The following is a 20727-nucleotide window of genomic DNA, read 5'->3' on the forward strand; positions in this document are numbered from 1 at the left end:
GGTGTGCGGTGGGGTGTGAGCAGTGCCCGTGCCCGTGTGTGCTCCTGGGTGTTTCCCTGTGCCGCGGGGGTGTCGGGAAGGGCACGTCTGTCTTCTCCTGGGTGTTGTTTTACGACACTGCAAAGGTTTCGTGGCATAGCCCAGCTCTCCACATAGAGAAGCCCAGTGCAGCTCCTTCCCCCCAGACAGTCAAAACTGCTGCTCCTAAAGCCTCAGGGCAGGCTTTCTACCCGGGATGTGCTGGGAGAGAGGCAAGGAGAGGTCTCTGGATGCAGCAAGAGGGCTTGGCCCATATTTAAGGTGTCCCCAGGCAATCACACAAAAGGAAGGTGGTCCCTGCCTGTCTGGGATAGGGCAAGCCAGGATGCTTGGCTTGTCTTCTTCTCCCAGAAGCTGGACATGCTGCCTGAAAGCTTCGGGGCAGCAGTGAGGCTACTGGGGCTGGTCATCCATCAGCCTGATGACTTCTGAAAGGGCACAAGCACAGCCTCAGCCCTGTTTCCAGCCCCTGCCAGCACCAGAGGGAGACTGATGGAGTCTCAGCACAGCCTGTAACCCTGGCGGTGGCACTCTCTTCTCCCTGGGATTCCCAAATTAAATCCAGGGTGGGTGCTCCACCGGGGGATGGTGTGAACAGCCAGGATGGTGACCCCTCGCTGTCCCCCGTTGCAGGCGGGAGCGGCGCCGGCGGCACCACATGTCAGTGTGGGAGCAGCGCACAAGCCAGCTGCGCCGGCACATGCAGATGTCCAGCCAGGAGGGCATCAACAAGGATGAGCCGCCCCTCATCAATCCCCACGCCAGCATCTTCCGCAGGAAGAAACCTGGGGATGGCGTCACCCTGGAGAAATGCACCGAGGAGCAGGGGAAGGGTGAGCGGCCGCTGGCCGAGGGACCTGAGCAGCCAGTCCCAGGGGCCAACCCCAGCGGTGGTGAGGACAGGACATCGCCCCGGGCCAAGCGGGACAAGGACATGTGGCAGCAGAAATCTTGCCACGGGAACTGTGAGCCAGGAGAACAGGATGGGGCAGGAGGCAGCATCGAGGACAGGGCCAGGATGAGGCAGAGCCAGCGGCGCAGCCGGCACCGCAGAGCCCGCATGGAGGGCAAGGACACGGCTGGCATCTTGGGGAGCCGCTCGGCCAGCCAGGAGATGGGGCTGGAGGAGGCCAGCACCGTGGAGGGGGCACAGGACGGGGACCGGCGTGGGGACGTGGCTGCAGCAGAGGCGCTGATTCCGGGGGAGCCAGAGGCGAGCGGGGAGTCCATCAGGTTGGTACCTGCAGAGAGCATCTTGCCCTTCCCACAGCTCCTCATATTCTCTTCTCCTCATATCCCCGTATCTTCTCACACCTCTTTTTCTCCCCCGTCTCTCCTGCAGGACAAACGGGGTCCCTGCTGGCGATGCCGATCTGATTGGGAGCGCCAAGAAGGGGAGCCCCCCACACGCTGGAACTGAGCTCTCCCAGGGGAAGATGGGCAACCTGATGGAGCAGGACTGCAGCAGCCCAGACACCAGTGAGCAGGCGCTGCTGGAGCCCAGTCGCACCGTGAGCCTCAGCGAGCCCGACCTCTCCTCCATCACCCCCAACACCGAGAAGGCCACTGAGAGCACGGCCATCATGATCGATGTCCACGACTCCGCTGTGGTACAGAGTGAGGACCTGTCTCTCTTTCCTGAGCCCCTCTCCCAGCCCTTGGGGACTCTGCAGGGATGGAAAGCTGCTTGCACGGCTTTTCCTATCCACATCCATCAGCTGGGGGGGATCTCCTTGCTGCTCCTTGCAGCACCTCCCTCCAGAAACCCAGTTTTGCAGGGGAGCCCAAATGCTGATGTGCCAGCATCCCCTGGGGCCCATGTCCCTTTCTCACCTCTTTCCATCCACCCCTTCATCTGATGCCTCATTTCCCCTTCCTCTCTGCCTGGGCAAAACTCTTGTATTCCCTGTTCTTCCTGGCACATCTGTAGCCTCCGGCAGCTCGCTGTCACTCAAACCCCTTAGCAGCATCCTCGCTGTCAAGGTGAGCTGCTTTAAACAGTGTTAGTAATTAACCAGCAAGGTGAAAACTGGCCTTGTTAAACCCATTTCACCTGCTCCATCCCAGCAGCTCGTGTGTTTTCTTCCTGCCTAGTCCCTCTCCCTGTAACAGCACAGGGATTCAGAGCAGGAAGGAGAGGGTTGCCCGGGTGGCAGGGACACCCCAGGGTGTTGTCTGGGTGCAAGGCCAGGCAAAGGCTCTCGCTTTCCTGCAGTTAGCAACAAGACAGATGGTGAAGCCAGCCCCTTAAAGGAGGCTGAGACCAAAGAGGATGAGGAGGAAATGGAGAAGAAGAAGCAGAAGAAGGAAAAGAGCAAAACGGGCAAAGCGATGGTGCCGCACAGCTCCATGTTCATCTTCAGCACCACCAACCCGTGAGATGTTTTTTCAGACTGGGGCTGGGGAGGGCTGCAAGGGGAAGGACCCCAGATGTCACCAAAGACAGGGAATTCCTGTGGGAAGGGAGCTGAATACCTCCCAAACAGTCTTGATAAGCAGCCACAGTGTTCCCCAAGCCCCACATTGCTCTCTCTCTGTGGCAGCCATGCTCATGGCTCTCTCTCCCAGCTGCTGATTGCTAAGCTGGGATTTTTATTCATTGATTGTTATATTTACCTGCAGTTTTCTGCACCACTGTAGCTCTTCCCCAGCTCCAGCAGCCTGGAAGAGTAAGCACCCCAGTTTCTCAAGGACTCTCTCCCTGCCTGGCTGTGGGGCTGAGATGGCTGAGAAGAGGGATCAACAAGTCCAAATACCCCTTGGGCTCCCTTCTTTTGCTCCTCAGACTTTGCTGCCCATCTTCTTACCCTGGAAGGCAGCAATATGGGGTGGGCTTTGCATGTGGGCTGTGGCTGGGGCCTGCCAAGGGCTCACAGGTGGGATGTGGGCTTTGTCCCTGCAGGGTGAGGAGGGCCTGCCACTACATCGTGAACCTGCGCTACTTCGAGATGTGCATCCTCCTGGTGATCGCCGCCAGCAGCATCGCCCTCGCCGCCGAGGATCCCGTCCTCACCAACTCCGACCGCAACAAAGTGATTGCAACCCCCTCCTGCTCCCCCCACCAGTGCAGGCAGAGCTCCTGTAGGATTTTAGCTCCCCGTGCTGGGGTGCTGGTCAGGGCAGCCAGTGGCGGCACTTGCACCACACCATGGAATCTGACTTTTTCCCCATCACCTTCCTTTATAAACGATGGGAATCACTCTCAGCTTCCCACATGTGAGGTTTAGAGCCTGGGGAGAGACCAGGATGCCTGGTCAGCTGTAAAGCAGCTTGAACTTTATGCTGGTATGGACATTGGTATGGGGCACATGCTCCTGGCTAGCATCATCATTTCCAAGCCATTTGCATGGGGAATGATTCCCTCCTGCCTGCACAGGCTGGGTTTAGGGCTGTCATGAACTCTTAGGGACCAGGCTGAGTTTGGGACAAGCAAACCAACCCCGTGTCTGCCCCTGAGCCAGGCAAGCTGCAGCATCTGGGTGTCTGGGTGGGCAGGGTTTGCTCAGCAGCAGCTGCAGAGCACCTGTGCCCTTTCTTTGCAGGTCCTGAGGTATTTTGATTACGTCTTCACTGGCGTCTTCACCTTTGAGATGGTGATCAAGGTAAGAGCCCTGACAGGCTGCAGCATCCCTGCAGCCAGTGGGAAATAGCTCGGTTTTGCAGTTCTGGTCCTAAATTTAGGTGGTGGAGACCTTAAAGTCTGGTTCTCAGCAGTGGTGGTCTGGAGTGCTCAGCGCCTCCTTTATCAGCCTCAAGGCTTCCACAAAATATGAAGTCCTACACCCAGGACACCGGGAAGAGTCTGCGGTGTCCCTGTCCCCCAGCTTGTCCCTTCCACTTGATGTCTGAGCTACTCATTCCCTGCCTGTTTTTCTCTCTGTCACTCCCCTCCAGATGATTGATCAGGGCTTGATCCTGCAGGATGGCTCCTACTTCCGGGACCTCTGGAACATCCTGGATTTCATCGTGGTGGTGGGAGCACTGGTGGCTTTTGCCTTGGCGTAAGTGGCCATTGTCCTTGTCAGCTCCCTGCCTTCCCTTGGCTGGGGTGGGAGAAGGATGCAGCCATGTGTCATGGCTACTAGACTCTGATCTCATTTTGTATTTTATTTCTCTGCACCCTTCTGCTCTGCTTCTGGGATGGCTCCTGGCAGTGGTGTGTGGCTGCTCTACAGATGTATTTCTCCTTGTTTGTCAGAAGCTGGTGAGCAAGCAGGCAGGGAGCAAGGCAAGGCAAGCTGGAGATGCTAGGAGGAAGTTGGTGGTGAAAGTGGATTTGAAACAGAGCAGAAGGGGCTGTTAGAGAGAGGGAAAATGGCCTAAGGGTGTCAGAGCTGGAGTTATACACCTGCTATGAATCTTGGGGTGCACAGAGACAGCAAAAGCAGCAGCCTGCCAGGTGGAGCTGCTCTCTGAACATGTTTGTGCTGGAAATGGTACCCCTGGCTGGTAACTTTTCCTCTGGTCTGAGGGGGACATTGCTCTGGAGCCCTGCAGGAATGGTGGTGAGGCCAGTGGGGTTTGTGCCAGCGTCTTCTGTGGCATCACGGAGAGGGCTGTGTGCTTGCCCTGTAGTGTCCCCACTGAGCATTGCTTTGAGATTGGGCTCTGGTACAGAGCTTGTGGCACCTGTGGGTACTGGGATGTCCATGGTGCCCATGCCACGGAGGGCAGGAGCACCCAGGAATGAGTTTCCTGCTGCTCTGTTGTCCCCTGTGCTGCTGGCTGGGGCAGGTGGTGCAGTGAGCACAGGGAGGGATGTGTGGTGCCAAGGTGATGCTTGCAGGAAAGGGGCATCCCCTGGTCCCCAGGTCCCTGTACCTCATTGGTGCCCAAGGAAGGAGATGAGGAGAGAGGAGAGGCTCAGGCTTCTTTGTCACGCTGTTGTTCTCTCTTTGTGCCTCTGACACTGGCAGCAGTGGCTGGTGAAAGGGGAGGGCCTGGCAGCCACGCAGACGGGAGCCTTGGCCTTGTCCACAGCTCAGGTACCATGCGGGGCTCTCGGGGTGGCTGGGTCCGAGCCCCGACGTCGCTCAATGGATTACAGCCTGTAATCCATCCCTCCCATCTCACCCTGGACTGGGCAGCAGCTCCTTCTCCTGGTTCTCACCCACTTGTACGCCCCCTGGCTCGTTGCTTGTTCCTTCCTCACCCTCCTACCCCATTCCTCACCCGGTGCTTTCAGCCCCTGCTCGCTCCTCAGGAAGAGCATGGGAGAATTCAGTTCACTCAGCACAGGGATGAAGCAGCCCCTGGGCAGGGCAGGGGGCTGACCGCAGACCCTGGCATGGGGAAGGGGCATGGGGCAGGTTTGCTGGCTGGGGACAATGCTCTGAGCCTCTGGAAGGCCACACAGGCCACCATGAGGGTGGATCGAGCATCTCCAGGGCCTGGCTGATCCCTCCTCTGCCAGGGCAGCCCCTCAGAGTGTGTCTGCAGGGCGCAAGGGCATCAGCAGCCTGAAGATGCACTGAGTGGTTTGATGGGGAGGACAAGGGAGCCTTTTTGTTCCAAGGCAACTTCCATCAAGAATTTTGATGGCTGAAGGAGCACAGGTTGTTGGCTCAGCCTGCTCCTGGGTGAACGGATGTCCTCACCAATGTACAGTAATCGTTTACTGTCCCCTTGCCCTCACCCCACGAGGGTGGCAAAATTCCTGTGGTGGCCCCTGGAGATGGCAGGGCCCAGCATCGAGCATGTGGGGAAGCTGCCTGGCACCTTCCAGCCCTGCTTGCCACCTGCCTGCCTTCACCCATCCTCCCGAGGAAAGGACGTTCCCTCTGGGCATGGGACAGCTGAATTCTAGAAAGTGAGCACCCCCATCAGCCGTGGCACCGAAGCCCTTCCCGTGGAGAAGGCCTTGGCGTCTCCACACACGTTTACAGCAAGCATTGGTGTCTCCTCCTCTGTCTTGTAGCCATAGCTGGGTAGATACTGAGCTGCTTGTGCCATGGACGGGGAGCTCTTTATAATGTAAACCTGCAGGATTGTCCGTCTGCCCCACCTCCAGCGTGGCTCCTGCTGGAGGAGATGATCTCATGCCTTCAGGAGTGAAAGGAACAAAGGCACCACGGCGATTTCCGATGGGTTCATACATTATAAAGCATTTATCAGAACACCTGCCTCTCCCCTCAGCAGCGCAGCACCGCCACAGCCGCAGGAGCTGCAGGATGTTCGCCAGCTCTCCATGTCCCAGCCCGCCACTCTCCCTCCCACCCTCCCTCCTGGTCTCCAGGGGAAAACTCTGGTGGTGATGTTTCAATCCGTCTCCTTTTCTTCTCCCTCTGTGAGCTCTTTGACGTGGGGCAAGGGCAGGGGGAGTGTCCTCCTTCTCCTTCTCCTCTCCTCCATGGTGCTGGGTGGGAAGAGCAACGCCCATGGAGCAGTGGCAGTGATTACCTGGATGAGAGCAGCTGGTGATTGAGTCCAGAACATCCCAGCAGGAGTGTTGGGATGTGCCATGCAGGTTTCCCGTCCCTTTTGCCTCCCCTCTGCGCGCTGGTTTTCCCACAGGGGTCCTGGGTGGCTCTGGGCACAGCAGGAGGTCTTCGAGCTGGTTCAGTAGTGCCACCATCAGCCCCTGGCTGTCTGTGCCATGTCCAAATCACTGATAATGAAGTGTCCACCCACAAAGGCATCTCTCTGTGTGCCATTGTGGCTTGTCCACTGCTCCCTCAGAGCCCACACATCCTGAGAGAGAGGCTATCTCCATTAACCATAGCTCTCCACATGGAAAGCTAATACATCAATCTGTGCACAGCCTAAATAAAAAGCTGTAAATCTCCAAAGAGTTCAAATTAAATTAGCTGAAACAACCAGAACCACAACTAAAGACCCTGCTCACCTTTGCATCCCTCCAAGGAGGCATTTCACAGCAGTTTTGCAGCGCTGCCCAGAGGCGGTGAAAAGGTTGCTGGAGAGGTTGAGGGGTCAGTGTGGAGCCCTTGCCCTTGATGTGCAAGGGCAGATTACCCAGCAGAGGTGTCTCTTTCCTTGCAGCATCTCCTTGTGCCCATTGGCACCAGGATCTGGAAGCAAGAAGGACACATATGTACTGCAAAATAACCTGGTGTGAGGCAGGTCAGGACAGAGGTCCCACCACAGAAGTGCTGCAAAGTTAAATTGTCACCTTTTCAGCACACCTCCCACATGTTGGACCTACACACAGCCAGGGGCTGAGATTAGTTTCATGTGTTCTAGGAAATGTTTTACTTGTAGGCTTTGCCCCCAGTGCTGAGCACTCTGTGTGCGCGTGGCAGGGGCTTGGCTGAAACAGGGACAGGGGCTTGGTTACAACCAGGGACCTTGGAGCCCACCTTGGCTTGTCCAAGTGAGTGTCCTGCTGGCTTGCAGGAGATCCTGCACTGCAGCTCAGGCTGTTAATCAGCAGAGTTCTCAATAGAGGTGATTTAGCAGAATTTGGATGGGAACTATTGTGGCTTTGCAGGTAGATTCCCCTGGAGGCTCCTGCCTTTGGCTCATGGTCCCCCCACCACTTCTGGCTGAGGAGGACCATGTGCCTTCCTGCTGCTGCCCACTGTCCTACCCCATGCAGGTTCCTCTTGCAGCAGAGCTTTCACTGTGTGCCCCCCCCCCCCCCCCCAAAACCCCCAGCAGGGGGGGCAGGAGGGGCTTCTGGATGAGTACCTCCCTGGAGATGTGCCCCATCCTGAAGGGCACAACGTGGTCTACTCATCGTGCCTTTCACCCAAGGTCTGGGGTGGTGGACAGCTGCTGCAGGGTCCCCATGCAGCTCCCATGACGCCTTTCTTACCTTCCTCCTCTCTTTCTTTTTCTGCTGGTGCTGCTTGGTGGCTGCTGGGCTGGATCACCGACAGGAATGCTTTGGGGTAACTATGGCACTCGAGATATTGCGGGATGCTGTTCCTTGGGAATGCAGGGGGATGGGTGCAGGTGGATGTCAGTCTGTCCGACACCTGAGCTGACCCTTAGCTGCATTTTCAGGGACTGCAGCACGCTGCTCTGCAGGCACTCCTGAGTGAGATCCTGAAGAGATCCCCCCTCAGCAGATGTCAGCCACTGCAGTTGGGGTGTGCTTGGTAACAACTTGCACCAGCTGAGTGCTGCCCTCAAACCCTCACTCCCATCCCTCAGTCAGATGTCCCAGCCCCTTATCCAGGCCCTGATCCTCAGCAAAGGAGGAGCAAAGTGAGTCCTAGGTCTGTTTGAACAGTTGCTTCCCATGCATGTGAGGGCTGTGCTCCCAGGGAGGACTATTAATGAGTGGTTTTGTTTACATCTCATAATGATTAAGCCCATTATTGTACTCCCTGTTGCATTAACCCTCGCCAAGGAGCTGTGTAATTGGGAGCATCTTTTGTTGCAAGTAATTTCCTTGACATTTTTCAAGGGTGCCTGGTGGATCCAAGCTGTGCCACCTTCACCAGGACCTCGCTGCTCCACCCTGAGATCCAGTCTTTAGTTAAAAGACAAGAAAAATCGCCCCTGGTATTGTGGTTGGGGAATAATCATCATTTTTGAGAAATGAGGGTCACGAGGGGGCTTTTCTAAAGAATTCTACTGGTAAGCTCTGCCTCCCTCAGCTGACTTGGGGTGAAGGCAAGAGTAGCCCTTGAGACTGTAGCGACTCTTCCAAGGGTCCAATCCGTCTGCCTTGGGCAGGGACCAAGACTCCCACTAGACCCAATTGTTCAGGGCCCCACCCAACTTTCCCTGGAACACTTCCAGGGGTGGGACACACATAATTTCCCTGGCAAGGTAGACCCCATTGAGTGCACCTCCCTCATTTTTTTATGAACTTCTTGCAACTGATAGGAAAAAATTTGCAGTGGTGGCGACCCTGTACAAGCCCCATTTGCAAAGAGCATGTGCCTGAAGGAGGGAAGCAAACCTCCTTGTGCTGCCTTTGCCCTGCAAACCTCCTGGCACTGCCTGCCCCAGGCCTGGCATTGCTTCCCACAGCCAGGGGTTTGTTAAGGTCACTGGAAGGTTGCTGATCCCGGGAAAGAGAGGATTGCCTTGTTTTCCATCTCTGCTGGCTGTCAGCGCACGTGTTGGAGGAGCCGCGTTTAGGTGGGCTGAGCGCTCAGCGATTGCACGTTTGTGCCCCTCCTGTTCCCATCTTCACACGTGCTGGAGGGGTGTTGTCAGTAGTTTAATGCCTCAGGGCACCCCCAGGTCTACAGGGTTATTGTCTCTCTGTTTCATTTTTGGGTGCGTGTGCCTCCCTCCAACGTGGCAGGACCAACAAGGGCCGGGATATCAAGACCATCAAGTCTCTCCGTGTGCTGCGGGTATTGAGGCCCCTGAAAACCATCAAGAGACTGCCCAAGCTGAAGGTAATGAGCTCCATCTCCTGCCTTACATCCTCTTCTCCTGCATGGACTGCTGGGAGCAGGGGTCACACACAGTGATTTGTTTGTGAGCGATCAACACGTTGTTTTCAAAGCTTTTTGTATGTTTTAGGAGCCCAGTCTGCAACCACAACACCCTTCAGGCTGCTTCGTGTCTGGAGGTGCGATGAGTTATTAAAAGCAAGCCTGGACCACTGCAAGGTGTCCAGAAGTAGTTCCTCTGCAGGGAAAGTGGGGCTTGAGTGGACAAAATGGAGCAAAGCCCAGATGTGCTCCTGAAAAATAGGGCTGCCCTAGTTTTGGATAGCTCAAGTCTCTTTCCAAAGTCTGCGATCTTTCCCACTAGAGCAGCTTGCCAACAACTCGGGGTGTCGTGTGCTGTGCTGTCATGGTGTTGCACTGGAGAGGGATTTCCCATCTCAATAATGGGATTATTTCTGCATCACAGGTAGGATTATCAATTTCCCTACCTTAGCTGATAGGGTACAGAGCCAAAAAAAGAGTATGAGACACATTAAGTCCTTTTTTCTTACTTGTAAGTGGTTTGGCTGATTGATGAGAGCCAGGGTGGCAGCCCAGAAATGGGGTTTGACCCCAGCTTTTCTTCCTGATCAGTGGATGGAGTCAGCCCATGTCAGTTCATTTCTGGAAGTGCCTGTCTTCACCATGAAACAGGGATAAGGACAATCCCCACTCAAAGTGCTGTGAGAACCAGGTCTGAGAGCACTAAGGGACGTGCTGCTGTGGCAGGCAGAGGTATTTGCTCTGCCTTGTTATTTGGGGTGATGCAAAATGATGAAGTGTTTAGTAATTAGTCTTGAGTGTTGCTAATTGCATCATTAGGATGGTCCCCTGTCTGCTTCCCTGGTTGCAGAGAACACTGAGGCTACAAATATCCATCCCTGGTGCTGTCTCCGGGGCTGCATGGTGCCTACATGTGTGCTGTGGGTACTCTGGGCATTAACCTCATTCACAAAACAGCTTTTGGCGTGGGAGAAGGCCCAGCTCTTTCCCTCTTTTCCCACCAAGTATCCTGGTCTTGGTCCTGCCCTTTGCCAGGGCTGTGGGTTCCCCAGGGTGAGCTCTGCCATCAATTTCAGGCCGTTTTTGACTGCGTTGTGACATCTCTCAAGAACGTCTTCAACATCCTCATTGTCTACAAGCTCTTCATGTTCATCTTTGCTGTCATCGCCGTGCAGCTCTTCAAGGGGAAGTTCTTCTACTGCACTGACAGCTCGAAGGACACGCAGAAGGACTGCATGTAGGTGCCCCATGCAGTGGGTCTGGTGCTGCTGACCCCTCTGGCAGGGGCAGGGTGCTGGGTCATGTCTGCTGTGGCTCCCCATTAAGTCCTTGGCCATGACTTGCTCATGGGGTGGATGGCATGGGCTGAGCCCAGTCCCCAGTGCTGTGTCCCATCCTTCTTTGGGGTGCAGAGGCCCTCAACTCGCTCCTGTTCTTTCCTCTTTCTCTCTTCTGTTTTACTTTCCCCTTCTCTCTCCCCTTCCTCATGGCTGTTACCCAATTTCTCCCCATTTCTCCCTGCGGGAGGAAGGGTGACCCCTGCACAAATCCACACTACCCCCAGGGTTCAAACCCACCATCCCATACTCTGGCAACCCAAAACCCAAGGTCGCTCTCCCTCCCAACCTTGCAGAGGGAACTACGTGGACCACGAGAAGAACAAGATGGAGGTGAAATGCCGGGAGTGGAAGCGGCACGAGTTTCACTATGACAATATCATCTGGGCTCTGCTCACCCTGTTCACAGTGTCCACTGGCGAGGGGTGGCCCCAGTGAGTATTCTGCTCAGTCTGTCCCCTTGAATAGGGATGGTCACATTCCTGTTGGGGTGGTCAGGTTACACCCAGTGGGACTGAGAGAGGAGCTGCTGAGCAGGGGGTGGAGAAGAATAACAAATTATACCAGCACAACAGAGCCTTTAGCCCCCTTATGAGGCTGGGGCTGTGGCTGGGGTTAGCTTCTTCCTTAAGGAGCGAATGATGGATAATCCCTTTTCTGCATGGCCCAGCGATATATTTTAGGTCAATATTAGGGATAACAGTAGGACTAGACCTCTAAATTGGGCAATATTTTTCTCTGTGTGCAGAGCACAGGAAAATCCATTTTTCATCAGGGACACAGCAAAGCACCGTAAAACAAGCTGTAGCCATTTAAAAGGGTCATCCTTGAAAACAGATTAGGACAGAGCTTTACCTTGTCATTACACAAGCATGGACAGACAGAGCTGGGTCCCATTGGAAGTGATGGACATATCCCTGGTTGCTTTTCTTCACCTCTCTGCCCACAGGGTGCTGCAGCACTCGGTGGATGTGACAGAGGAGGACCGTGGGCCCAGCCGCAGCAACCGCATGGAGATGTCCATTTTCTATGTCGTCTACTTTGTGGTCTTCCCTTTCTTCTTCGTCAACATTTTTGTGGCTCTCATCATCATCACATTCCAAGAGCAAGGAGACAAAATGATGGAGGAGTGCAGTCTGGAGAAAAACGAGGTATGGTCTGGGGAGGGGGAATGAGGACATTTCCATGGGGTTTTTAGCAGTTTGGGAGCTTGGAACTCCCTTGATATTGAAAAGGTGAGAAACCCATGAGCCAGCTCCCTTCCCAGATCATGGAGGAAAGAAGCACAGCAGCCAGCACCTCCCAGGTGTCCATGGGCCGGGGTCTGATGGGCGTTGTTTCGTTGCAGAGGGCCTGTATTGACTTTGCCATCAGCGCCAAGCCCCTGACGCGGTACATGCCCCAGAACAGACACACCTTCCAGTACCGCGTGTGGCACTTCGTGGTGTCCCCGTCCTTCGAGTACACCATCATGGCCATGATAGCGCTCAACACCGTGGTGCTCATGATGAAGGTGAGCTGCTGGTCAGAGTGAGTCTGTCCCCTTTGTTTAGAGCAGTGGGATCAATCAGGATGGGAGCAGAGGGTATTTTGGTTGTGGAGATGCTTTGAGACAGCGTCTGTGTGTGTATTCCCTAGGCACAGCCACTTGAAACAACACAGGACCCTGGAACTGGAGGTAGCATCTTTTCTAAAAGAAATGACCCAAATTATTTAGACCTCTTAACTACTGCAGGCAGATCTGGATTTGCTCTGTGCTCCCTTCTTAGATGAAATGGTATCTGTCCTGGGAGAGGGGTGGAGAGAGTAAGGAGGAGATGTTCTTGATGCCCCCAGGGCAAGGAACATGGACCGCCACAGGTCTGTCCTGAGGGAGGGGTGAAGAAAGGAAGGAATTCTTGAGGCAGCCAGGGCAGCAAACAGGGCGCTGTCGGGTCTGTGCTGGGACAGTCATCAGCCAAGAGGCTGGCAGGCCCCCTCCTGGCTAGCGCTGTCTCTGTTTCCATCAGTACTATTCTGCTCCATACACCTATGAGCTGGCCCTGAAGTACCTGAACATTGCCTTCACCATGGTGTTCTCCTTGGAGTGCGTCCTCAAGATCATCGCTTTCGGCTTCCTGGTGAGTGCCTGCTCCTGTTCTTTATGAGGGTGTTGATTTGCACTTTGGTAGTGCACAGATCACAGAGAGAAGGTGTTAATAATGTGAGGTTGCTGCTATGTATTTTGGATCCTGGCCTGAGAGCTCCTTTTAGGCTGGAATCCTTTGGTTCTCATTGCACTTCCCACTGCTGGATGCTGCTGGGGAAGCCACACTGGTGCTTTACTTCTTGCCTTGTGCTCTGTGCCTGGACCCTGCATGATCTGTGCTGCTGCTCTGTTAGAGCCTACTGCTGCTGCACTGCTGGTGGCTGTGCTCCCTTGTCCCCACAAGTCAGGAGGTGCTGGTGCACTTCTGTCCTTGGCCTGTACCAGTTGGACTACACCTGAGCAGCAGTGAGACCTCCCTGACTGATTCACAGTCCTCAAGTTCCCAGCTGCTCATTTGGGATTTGAAACCACAAATTGCTTTTTCTTCAGCTATTCTTTGCTGCTTATGGAAGATAAAGCCCACTCTCAGGAGGGTTTCTAGCCACCCTCCTTGCTCCCACTAGCACCAGGCATGGTCACGTTCAGTCTTGCACCAGCTGCTGCACCAGTAGCAGGGGCTGAGAGGTGTTCAGGTGTCTGTGAAGAGGAGGGCAAAGCAGCCTGCTGGCTGCGAAGGTCAACATGACGAGGTGTTGCAGCCTGACCTGGGCTGTGGCTACTTTTCCTGCTCCCATTTGCCAGGGTGGTCTGTTGGATGCATGAATCATCTCCCAGGAGAAGCTGCTTGCTGCAGACATGCTCGGGTCTGCCACTGTCTCGGACACAGAACGATGTTCCGGACCACGGCTGCATACAAATGGACTGCGAGGTCTCCACTGTTGCCCATGAGCAGCTTTGGCCCATGGCTCAGCACCCTTCAGACCTGCCATCCCTGAGCTCAAATCCACATTCCCTCTCTCCTTTCTTTCACAGAATTATTTCCGGGACACCTGGAACATATTTGACTTCATCACGGTCATCGGCAGCATTACGGAGATCATCCTGACAGACACCAAGGTGAAGCAGGGGCTGGGAGCAGCAGGGTGTAGGGTGGTGGGGCAGGCTCCCATCTCCGTCTGACCCTCTAATCTCCTCCCAGCTGGTGAACACCAGCAGCTTCAACATGAGCTTCCTGAAGCTTTTCCGGGCTGCTCGGCTCATCAAGCTGCTCCGCCAGGGTTACACCATCCGCATCCTGCTCTGGACGTTTGTGCAGTCCTTCAAGGTCAGTCTCATTGGCAGCTGCTCCCAAAAAAAGGCTGTTCTCAAGGTCTTGTAGGAGACATGGATCAGCACAACTTACCTGGGTGTTTTGTACTCCTCTGGGGCTGGACCTGTGATTGATGAGATGACTCATCTGCTTCTCTTGCAGGCACTCCCCTATGTCTGCCTCCTGATTGCCATGCTTTTCTTCATCTATGCCATCATTGGGATGCAGGTGAGACAGACATGTCCGTGTGTATCCCTCTGGCACAGACAGTGACACCAACATGTCCCCAGCATTACACACAGGAGCAACCCTTGTGCCTGCCTGTCATTGCTGTGCCCACAGTGCCCAGGGAGGTGCCGAGGATGGAACAGCTTCTTTGGGAGCTGCAGGGCCACATGCCCTGGCGAAACTGCCATGGTCTTATTCAATCAAGTTCCACAACTGCCTTCCCAACTGGCACGTTTGGAGATATGGCCTTGGGGACTCAGCTGGGCATCTGCCATCCATCTTGTCCCTGTAGCTGCACCACTGATGGCATGTTTGGGTGCTCACATTTAGGGCCCTGCCACGACCTCCCAGCTGGTCAGGGGTCTGCAGAGCACAGGGAGACATCAGCTTCGCAGCCTCCAGATAGTGAATAAGAGGCACGTGAGCTGAAGCCCTCAGCTCCACACGTGCTGCGGGGCTGGCTCGCCTCTGCTCTGACTAAATCCCATGCTGGAGATGTGATAAAGCATCCTCGACGACGAGCACTGGGGATGTGGAGCTGCTCGATGAGCTGCTGCAGTATCAAAATCAGGAGCTGATTTTGAGGTGACAGTGGCCTCTGGCTTGTGCTGCTTGGCAGCGCTGCTGTTTAGGATCTTCCAGTGCCGTGACTGGTTTTTGCCACCCTGTCCTACACACCTCAGCACCAGCTCCAGGTGTTCCCCTAAACAGCCACCATCTGACTCAGCCCCCCTCCCTGCCGGGTGGTAGTATTAGATTTATTTTTTAATTTTTTTTTTAACACCATTGTGAACAAATCCCCAAGCAGTAAAGTCTGTGGGTGTTATTTGAGCAAAATAGCTGGAGGCAGAAAATATTCTACAATTACACATTCCAAAAAACCTGTACAGGGAAAAAATACTCTGCAGTTGGTGTATTTTTAGGTTCAGGGAAAGGGGAATAAATATTTAACTGTAATAACAGCACATTTTTCCAATTGCAGGCACTTTACGAATGTTCGTTATGTCTTACCACAGCCTTGGCTGAGGCTTGTTGTTAGAATATTGTCCATATTTTGATCTTTTTTGCATCTCTTGGCCCTGGGGATGATAGGGTCTGTCCCTCCCTCCCTGAGCCCTTCCCCACCCTGTTTGCACTGCTCTGCCCGACCCCAGCATCACGGACCAAGGGAAAAGCTCCTGTGAGTGTCCAGGGCTGTGACCCAGCACCCACCCAGGGTGGTGGGACTTTGTCCCTGCACCTCCAATATACTTGGGGCCACTGGGTGCCACATGGTGCTCAGATGGCACGGAGGGATGGATGTGGAATGGTTGGACTCAGCTGATCCAAGGCCCTCCCATGCTCCTGTTTCCATGTTAGCTCAGCCTCTCGCAGCCTTTGCCACCCACAGCAAATCCCGGCCAAGGAGAGGAGAGTCTCCTTCCCCGATGGCTGCCTGGCACCAGCTCCTTGGCACGCTGGCTGTGTACCAGCCTGTGTTTGCTGGGGTACTTTTCATGGAATCACAGTCAGAGAATGGTTTGGGTTAGAAGGGACTTTAAAGGCCATCTTTTCCAAACCCATGGCAGGGACATCTTCAACTAGATTGGGTTGCTCAGAGCCCTGTCCAGCCTGAGCTGGAATGTTTTCAAGGATCCAATGTGAACATGCAGCTGCTTCCCTGGCCGACAAGCTCTTGGCTGAAGAGCTGAGCCCTTTTTCTCCCTTCTGTAGGTTTTTGGCAATATCAAACTAGATGAGGAAAGCCACATTAACCGGCACAACAACTTCCGCAGCTTCTTGGGCTCCCTCATGCTCCTCTTCAGGTGAGCAGCCATGGAAAATGTTCCTCCGCATGCCAGAGAGGTGTTTAATTCGGGCATGGGGTGGTGAGGTTTCTCCTGGGAGCATCATGACTCCATCCTGTGCCACCATGAGCTGCTGACAGGGTTGTGTTGGGAACAGGAGTGCCACCGGAGAGGCGTGGCAGGAGATCATGCTGTCCTGCCTGGAGGGCAAAGGCTGCGAGCCGGACACGACGGCGACATCCGGGCAGAATGAGAACGAGCGCTGCGGCACCGACCTGGCCTACGTTTACTTTGTGTCCTTCATCTTCTTCTGCTCCTTCCTGGTGAGTTACTTCGTCTGAGAGCTCTGGGGATCCCCCTCGTCAGCACCCCAGTCATCAGGTCACCTTCCATCACCTTCCCACAATCACTCTTTCTTCTCTGCTCCCTCTCCCCCCACTTTCCTTTCTCTCTGCCTTTTTCCCTTTCATTTAGATGCTCAACCTGTTTGTGGCAGTCATCATGGACAACTTTGAATACCTGACACGGGATTCCTCCATCCTGGGCCCTCACCATCTGGATGAGTTTGTCCGGATCTGGGCAGAGTATGACCGAGCAGCGTGGTATGTAGCCAGCTCCTTCTCTCCCGAGCAACCTCTCAGAGCTGGTTTTAAACGAGGGTCTCTGCGTTCTCCTACTGGACCCATAGTTCTCAGTGATGTCTGGCATAGTCAGGGATGTGCTGCTGTCACCTGTGGTCATTACAAGGGCAGCAGCTGGTTCCTATAGTGGTTGGTGGCACAGGCGTCTTGGGTGATGTTCAGTTTGCCATGGTGCTCATCCTGAGTGCTGGATGTTCCTGCTCTTCCTCTCCTCCCTGCCCAGCAGGCCAGATCCCTCTCAGCCTCCTTTCCTGTTCCCATGCACCAGCTAAGAGCTTTTGCCCTGAGGCGGGCTCCACCTCTTGGTCCCCAGAACCCCCAGCTCCTGATAAGAGCAGGGCTGAGCGGGGCTTGTTCCCACCGATGGGGATGGGCTGGGCTCCTGCCAAGCTGCCTGCAGAGGGCATCGTGTGGGGTGTGTTTGGGGAGCTGTGTTCCTGTGCTGGCCAGCCCACTCACCCCTCTGGAGATGGGAGGGCTTTGGCTCCTGCACTCCTGCCCTTGCTGATGAGGACCTTGAAGAACAGGGCTCCCATTTGGAGGCAGCAGCCTGTTGCCAGCAGCAGGTTGGGCTCACAAGGGCCATATGTACCCTTGGCTCTGCTCCTGCTGCTGCAGAGGCCTTGTTCTCCACTGCTCCTCCTCCTTGGATGGTCCCAAGCATCCCTACAGCAATGGGGGACCCTTGGCAGCTCTGGGAGTATGTTTGCCCTTCACTCAGCCCCAGCACCACCAGGGTGCCTTGTGCGGCCCCTTCCAGAGCCCAGGGCCTCTTTGGAGCCATGATCCACCACTGCCAGGGAGCCTGTGCCATCTTATCTCCAGCGCCTTTGGCAACCACACACGCTCCTTTTGGAGACTCTTTGCCTCCACTCTTCATGTCCTGCTGCAGGAGACCAGCCCCAGACAAGGTATTTTTTTATGCTCAGTATCAGCTCCAACCAGAGAAAGGAGAGGAGGTGGAGCAGTGAAACACCCAGCTGTTTGCTGTGGGGTGGCTCTTGGGAAGGATTTCTTCACACCAGGCACTTGATTCACTCTCATCCCCCATATTGGTGGCCTCGGTGTTCAGGAGTCACTGTAAAACAAGCCTGAGCTGTCCTATCCATGCCCTGTGCCCCTCTGATTCCTGAGCAAGCCATGCTTGTAGCCAGTGGTTAGGGGACACAGGAGACAGTGGTGGCAGCCCCGGCCCCGGTACTGGGCGAGGAACGGGTGAGTACATCCCAACAGCTCCCACCGCCTGCGTGGGGCAGAGTGCTGCATCCTGACAGCGTCACCATCACACGGGGCTCTCACGGGAAGAACGTCCAGCACCAGGGGGGAGCCGGGATGGGTTTTGTCCAGATGGTTGGGTTCTTGTTGGTTCTTCATCTCTGGCCAGCGATGGAGAGGGGATGGGAGAAGAGCAAGGAGAAACCAGAGGCAAAGGCACTGGGTAGGATGGTGATGCTGCTCTTTGCCTCCCTGTGTGGTTTCCCTCCAAGCTTGTCCAAGGATGCCCGGGAGGCTGCAGCAGCTGCACCTCAGCACTTCCACCCCACGCGGTCCCACTTCCCAAAGGGCTCTGGGCTGGAGCAGAGTGGGGAGCTCAGCATCCTGCACCCCCTCCTGCCAGCTCTCTGCCTCGGCTGCTTCCTTGTTTCCGTGGTGCGGGAGGATACGGCCATATCCTGGGATGGCTGCACCGGCTCTGGGCAGATGTGCTTCCATGGGAGAAAAGGGGTGTGTGTTTGGGAAGGTTTGCTTCTAATAATGTGCACCCTCGGCAGAGCGTGGGCTGGTGGTTGGAGCACAGGACTGGACTTGAGAGCCCCAGGTGCCACAGCCACCAGCTGGTCACATTATCCCTCCCTGTCTCAGGTTCCCCAGATCTTGGAGACACAAGTGGCTCAGCTGCCAGCTTCACTGGGACCTTGTGGGTCTCGATGAGCTGGCTGTGTGAGGACAGGGGCTCTGGTGATGTGATGGGGCACAACTCCATGGGTCAGAAGCCAACCAAGCTGCAGGCTCACCCTGTCTAAAATCCCAGCCCTCTCCACCAGGCGCAGGGGTCAGGGGCACAATGAGGAAGGGTGATGGGATGGCATCCACCACCAAAACTGTCCTTCTCCAGGGTGAAGATGGGACAGTGTGAGGAGATATGAGGCAGCTCTCATGGTGGAAAAGGCAGTAGCTGATGCTCACAGCTTTCTCCTCTCTGGGTCTGATACAGCCAGAAGGAGAAGAGCTGTGCTCTGCTGGGGCTCTTGCCCCACAGATGGCCCCAGCATCCCCCCGTTAAGCTCTCCATCCCCCCCTCCACCCTCTCAGTGTCCTATTAACCCACCTGTGCTTCCTTTGCAGCGGCAGGATCTCGTATAAGGATATGTACAAATTAGTACGGGTGATCTCGCCTCCTCTGGGCCTAGGAGAGAACTGCCCCTACAGGGTGGCGTGCAAGGTTTGCCTCCCAGTCCTCCGCCACAACCTGGCCACGGGACACACCATCCACCCCTCCTTCCCCCCGCTCCACTGCCACCGCACCTCCCCAGGGAACCCTGACGTTGCTTTCCTTCGAGTTTAAAGAGGTCCACTGCCTCCCAGAGCCAGCAGCTGTTCCCCTCCAGGGGAGGCATCAGTGGGGCCAGGGGGGGCTCAGAGCCTTCTGGGGTGGGTTTTGACAAATTGTGCCCCCAACCAGTCTCCCGCCCCAGTTCCACCGTGCAGAGAGCCCCGAGGGGCACCAGGCCAAATGCCACTGTCCCTACTCAGCTTCTCAAAGCACCTCACATGGGACAACAAGGCTTTTGGGAGGGCCTAGATGGGGTTTGCTTCTCAGGAGGGAAGGGGGGAGCAAAGGCTGGAGGATGTTGGGGACTTTGCTGTTGTTTTGGACAGTGAGGGCTGGGAGAGGATGAGGAGGCCAGGGTGACCCCTGTCCCTGGGGGATGCTGTGCTGTACCCAACAACCCTCTCCTCAAGTGTGGCACTTTGGAGGACAAACAACCATGTCTCTGGGGAGCAGGACTCTTGCAAGTCTTGCACATAGCTTCCTGCATCTGCCTGGGAGATGGTGACACCAGGGCACACTTCTGGAGCTTGACAGCTCCTCTCCCTTGAGCTCAGTTCCTGGCTGCTGACCATGAGTCCAGGGCAGCAATTTGGTCTCCTTGTGTCTCTCTGACTTGCAGGGTTTTTTTTTTTAATTTTATTTTGGGGTGACAGTTGAGCAAAATCCTTCACCTGCCACGTTCCCTGAGGTGCCATGACACCTCTGTCTGTGCCTATGGCATGAAAGGATGAATCACAGAGCTTGCTCTTCCTTCTGCATCCCTCACGGCATCTGAGGTGTACCAGGGAAGCTCAGACAACCCCAGCCCTTGCTCTTGCCTCTGCAGAGGAGGAGGGTTCCTTGGTGCAGTGTGGTGTAGTCACTACTTCCTTCTGGGAACATCAGAAAGGCTTTTCTTCCAGCTGACATCCCTGGCACAGCTCGGTCACCCTCCACAGCTGGACATGGGGATGGTTTTGCCAGAGGCAAAGCAGCACAAAGAAGACAAGGCCTGGATGATGGGTCATCTCATTTAGAAAGATGTATTTAGGAACAGGAGACTTCTTGCAAGAATCTCAGATGGCTCATCTGTTCCAGGAAGGGCTCCTTGGAGTCTTTCCACTCTTCGCTGCGGCTGCATCCCTGGCAAAAGATGGCAGCTTGGCTGAGGACACTTGCCAGGCCCCTGCAGGCAGAAGACACCTTTGGGAGGAGTGGTGGGTCCTTCTCAACAGGGCTCTACTGGCAGATGCTGCTCTCCCAAGCTGGATCACCTGGGGCTCAAATGAGTACCTGTAATGCTTCCGAGGAAGAGGGAGCTCTGGAGCGATCTGGGCTTTCTGCTGACTGTGGATGGGCAGAGCAGTGAAGGTGGATAAACTCAAGGGGAGGCAGAGGCAAGAAGTACTGAGAACAGCTTCTGTTGTCCCGTGGGGGAGACCATCCCCATCTCTACCTTGTGTTA

The 20727-nt window shown here is 55.3% G+C and overlaps 1 protein-coding gene across 9 annotated transcripts in view; it reads left to right on the top strand.

Annotated features, from left to right (window-relative positions):
- CACNA1E (calcium voltage-gated channel subunit alpha1 E) overlaps positions 1–20727 on the top strand; it is a 129650-nt gene that overhangs the window by 96346 nt on the left and 12577 nt on the right. For 4 of the 9 annotated variants that reach the window (XM_042033760.1, XM_042033754.1, XM_042033757.1 and 1 more), the window contains 19 exons: positions 673–1272; positions 1382–1656; positions 2255–2414; positions 2942–3071; positions 3582–3641; positions 3934–4040; positions 7878–7889; positions 9263–9359; positions 10475–10635; positions 11032–11169; positions 11685–11886; positions 12084–12248; positions 12745–12855; positions 13797–13880; positions 13963–14088; positions 14236–14301; positions 16015–16106; positions 16246–16411; positions 16563–16690. In XM_042033760.1, the coding sequence (XP_041889694.1) occupies positions 673–1272; positions 1382–1656; positions 2255–2414; positions 2942–3071; positions 3582–3641; positions 3934–4040; positions 7878–7889; positions 9263–9359; positions 10475–10635; positions 11032–11169; positions 11685–11886; positions 12084–12248; positions 12745–12855; positions 13797–13880; positions 13963–14088; positions 14236–14301; positions 16015–16106; positions 16246–16411; positions 16563–16690 (2880 nt within the window). Of the gene's footprint in view, positions 1–672; positions 1273–1381; positions 1657–2254; positions 2415–2941; positions 3072–3581; positions 3642–3933; positions 4041–7877; positions 7890–9262; positions 9360–10474; positions 10636–11031; positions 11170–11684; positions 11887–12083; positions 12249–12744; positions 12856–13796; positions 13881–13962; positions 14089–14235; positions 14302–16014; positions 16107–16245; positions 16412–16562; positions 16691–19075; positions 19173–20727 lie in introns of all 9 variants that reach the window. The other 5 variants (XM_042033753.1, XM_042033759.1, XM_042033762.1 and 2 more) reach the window with 3 other exon arrangements.

This window comes from Corvus kubaryi, unplaced genomic scaffold (assembly GCF_017639235.1).
Source record: "Corvus kubaryi isolate FWS band 111438036 unplaced genomic scaffold, C.kubaryi_AGA036_p1.0 37361, whole genome shotgun sequence".
Taxonomy (NCBI): domain Eukaryota; kingdom Metazoa; phylum Chordata; class Aves; order Passeriformes; family Corvidae; genus Corvus; species Corvus kubaryi.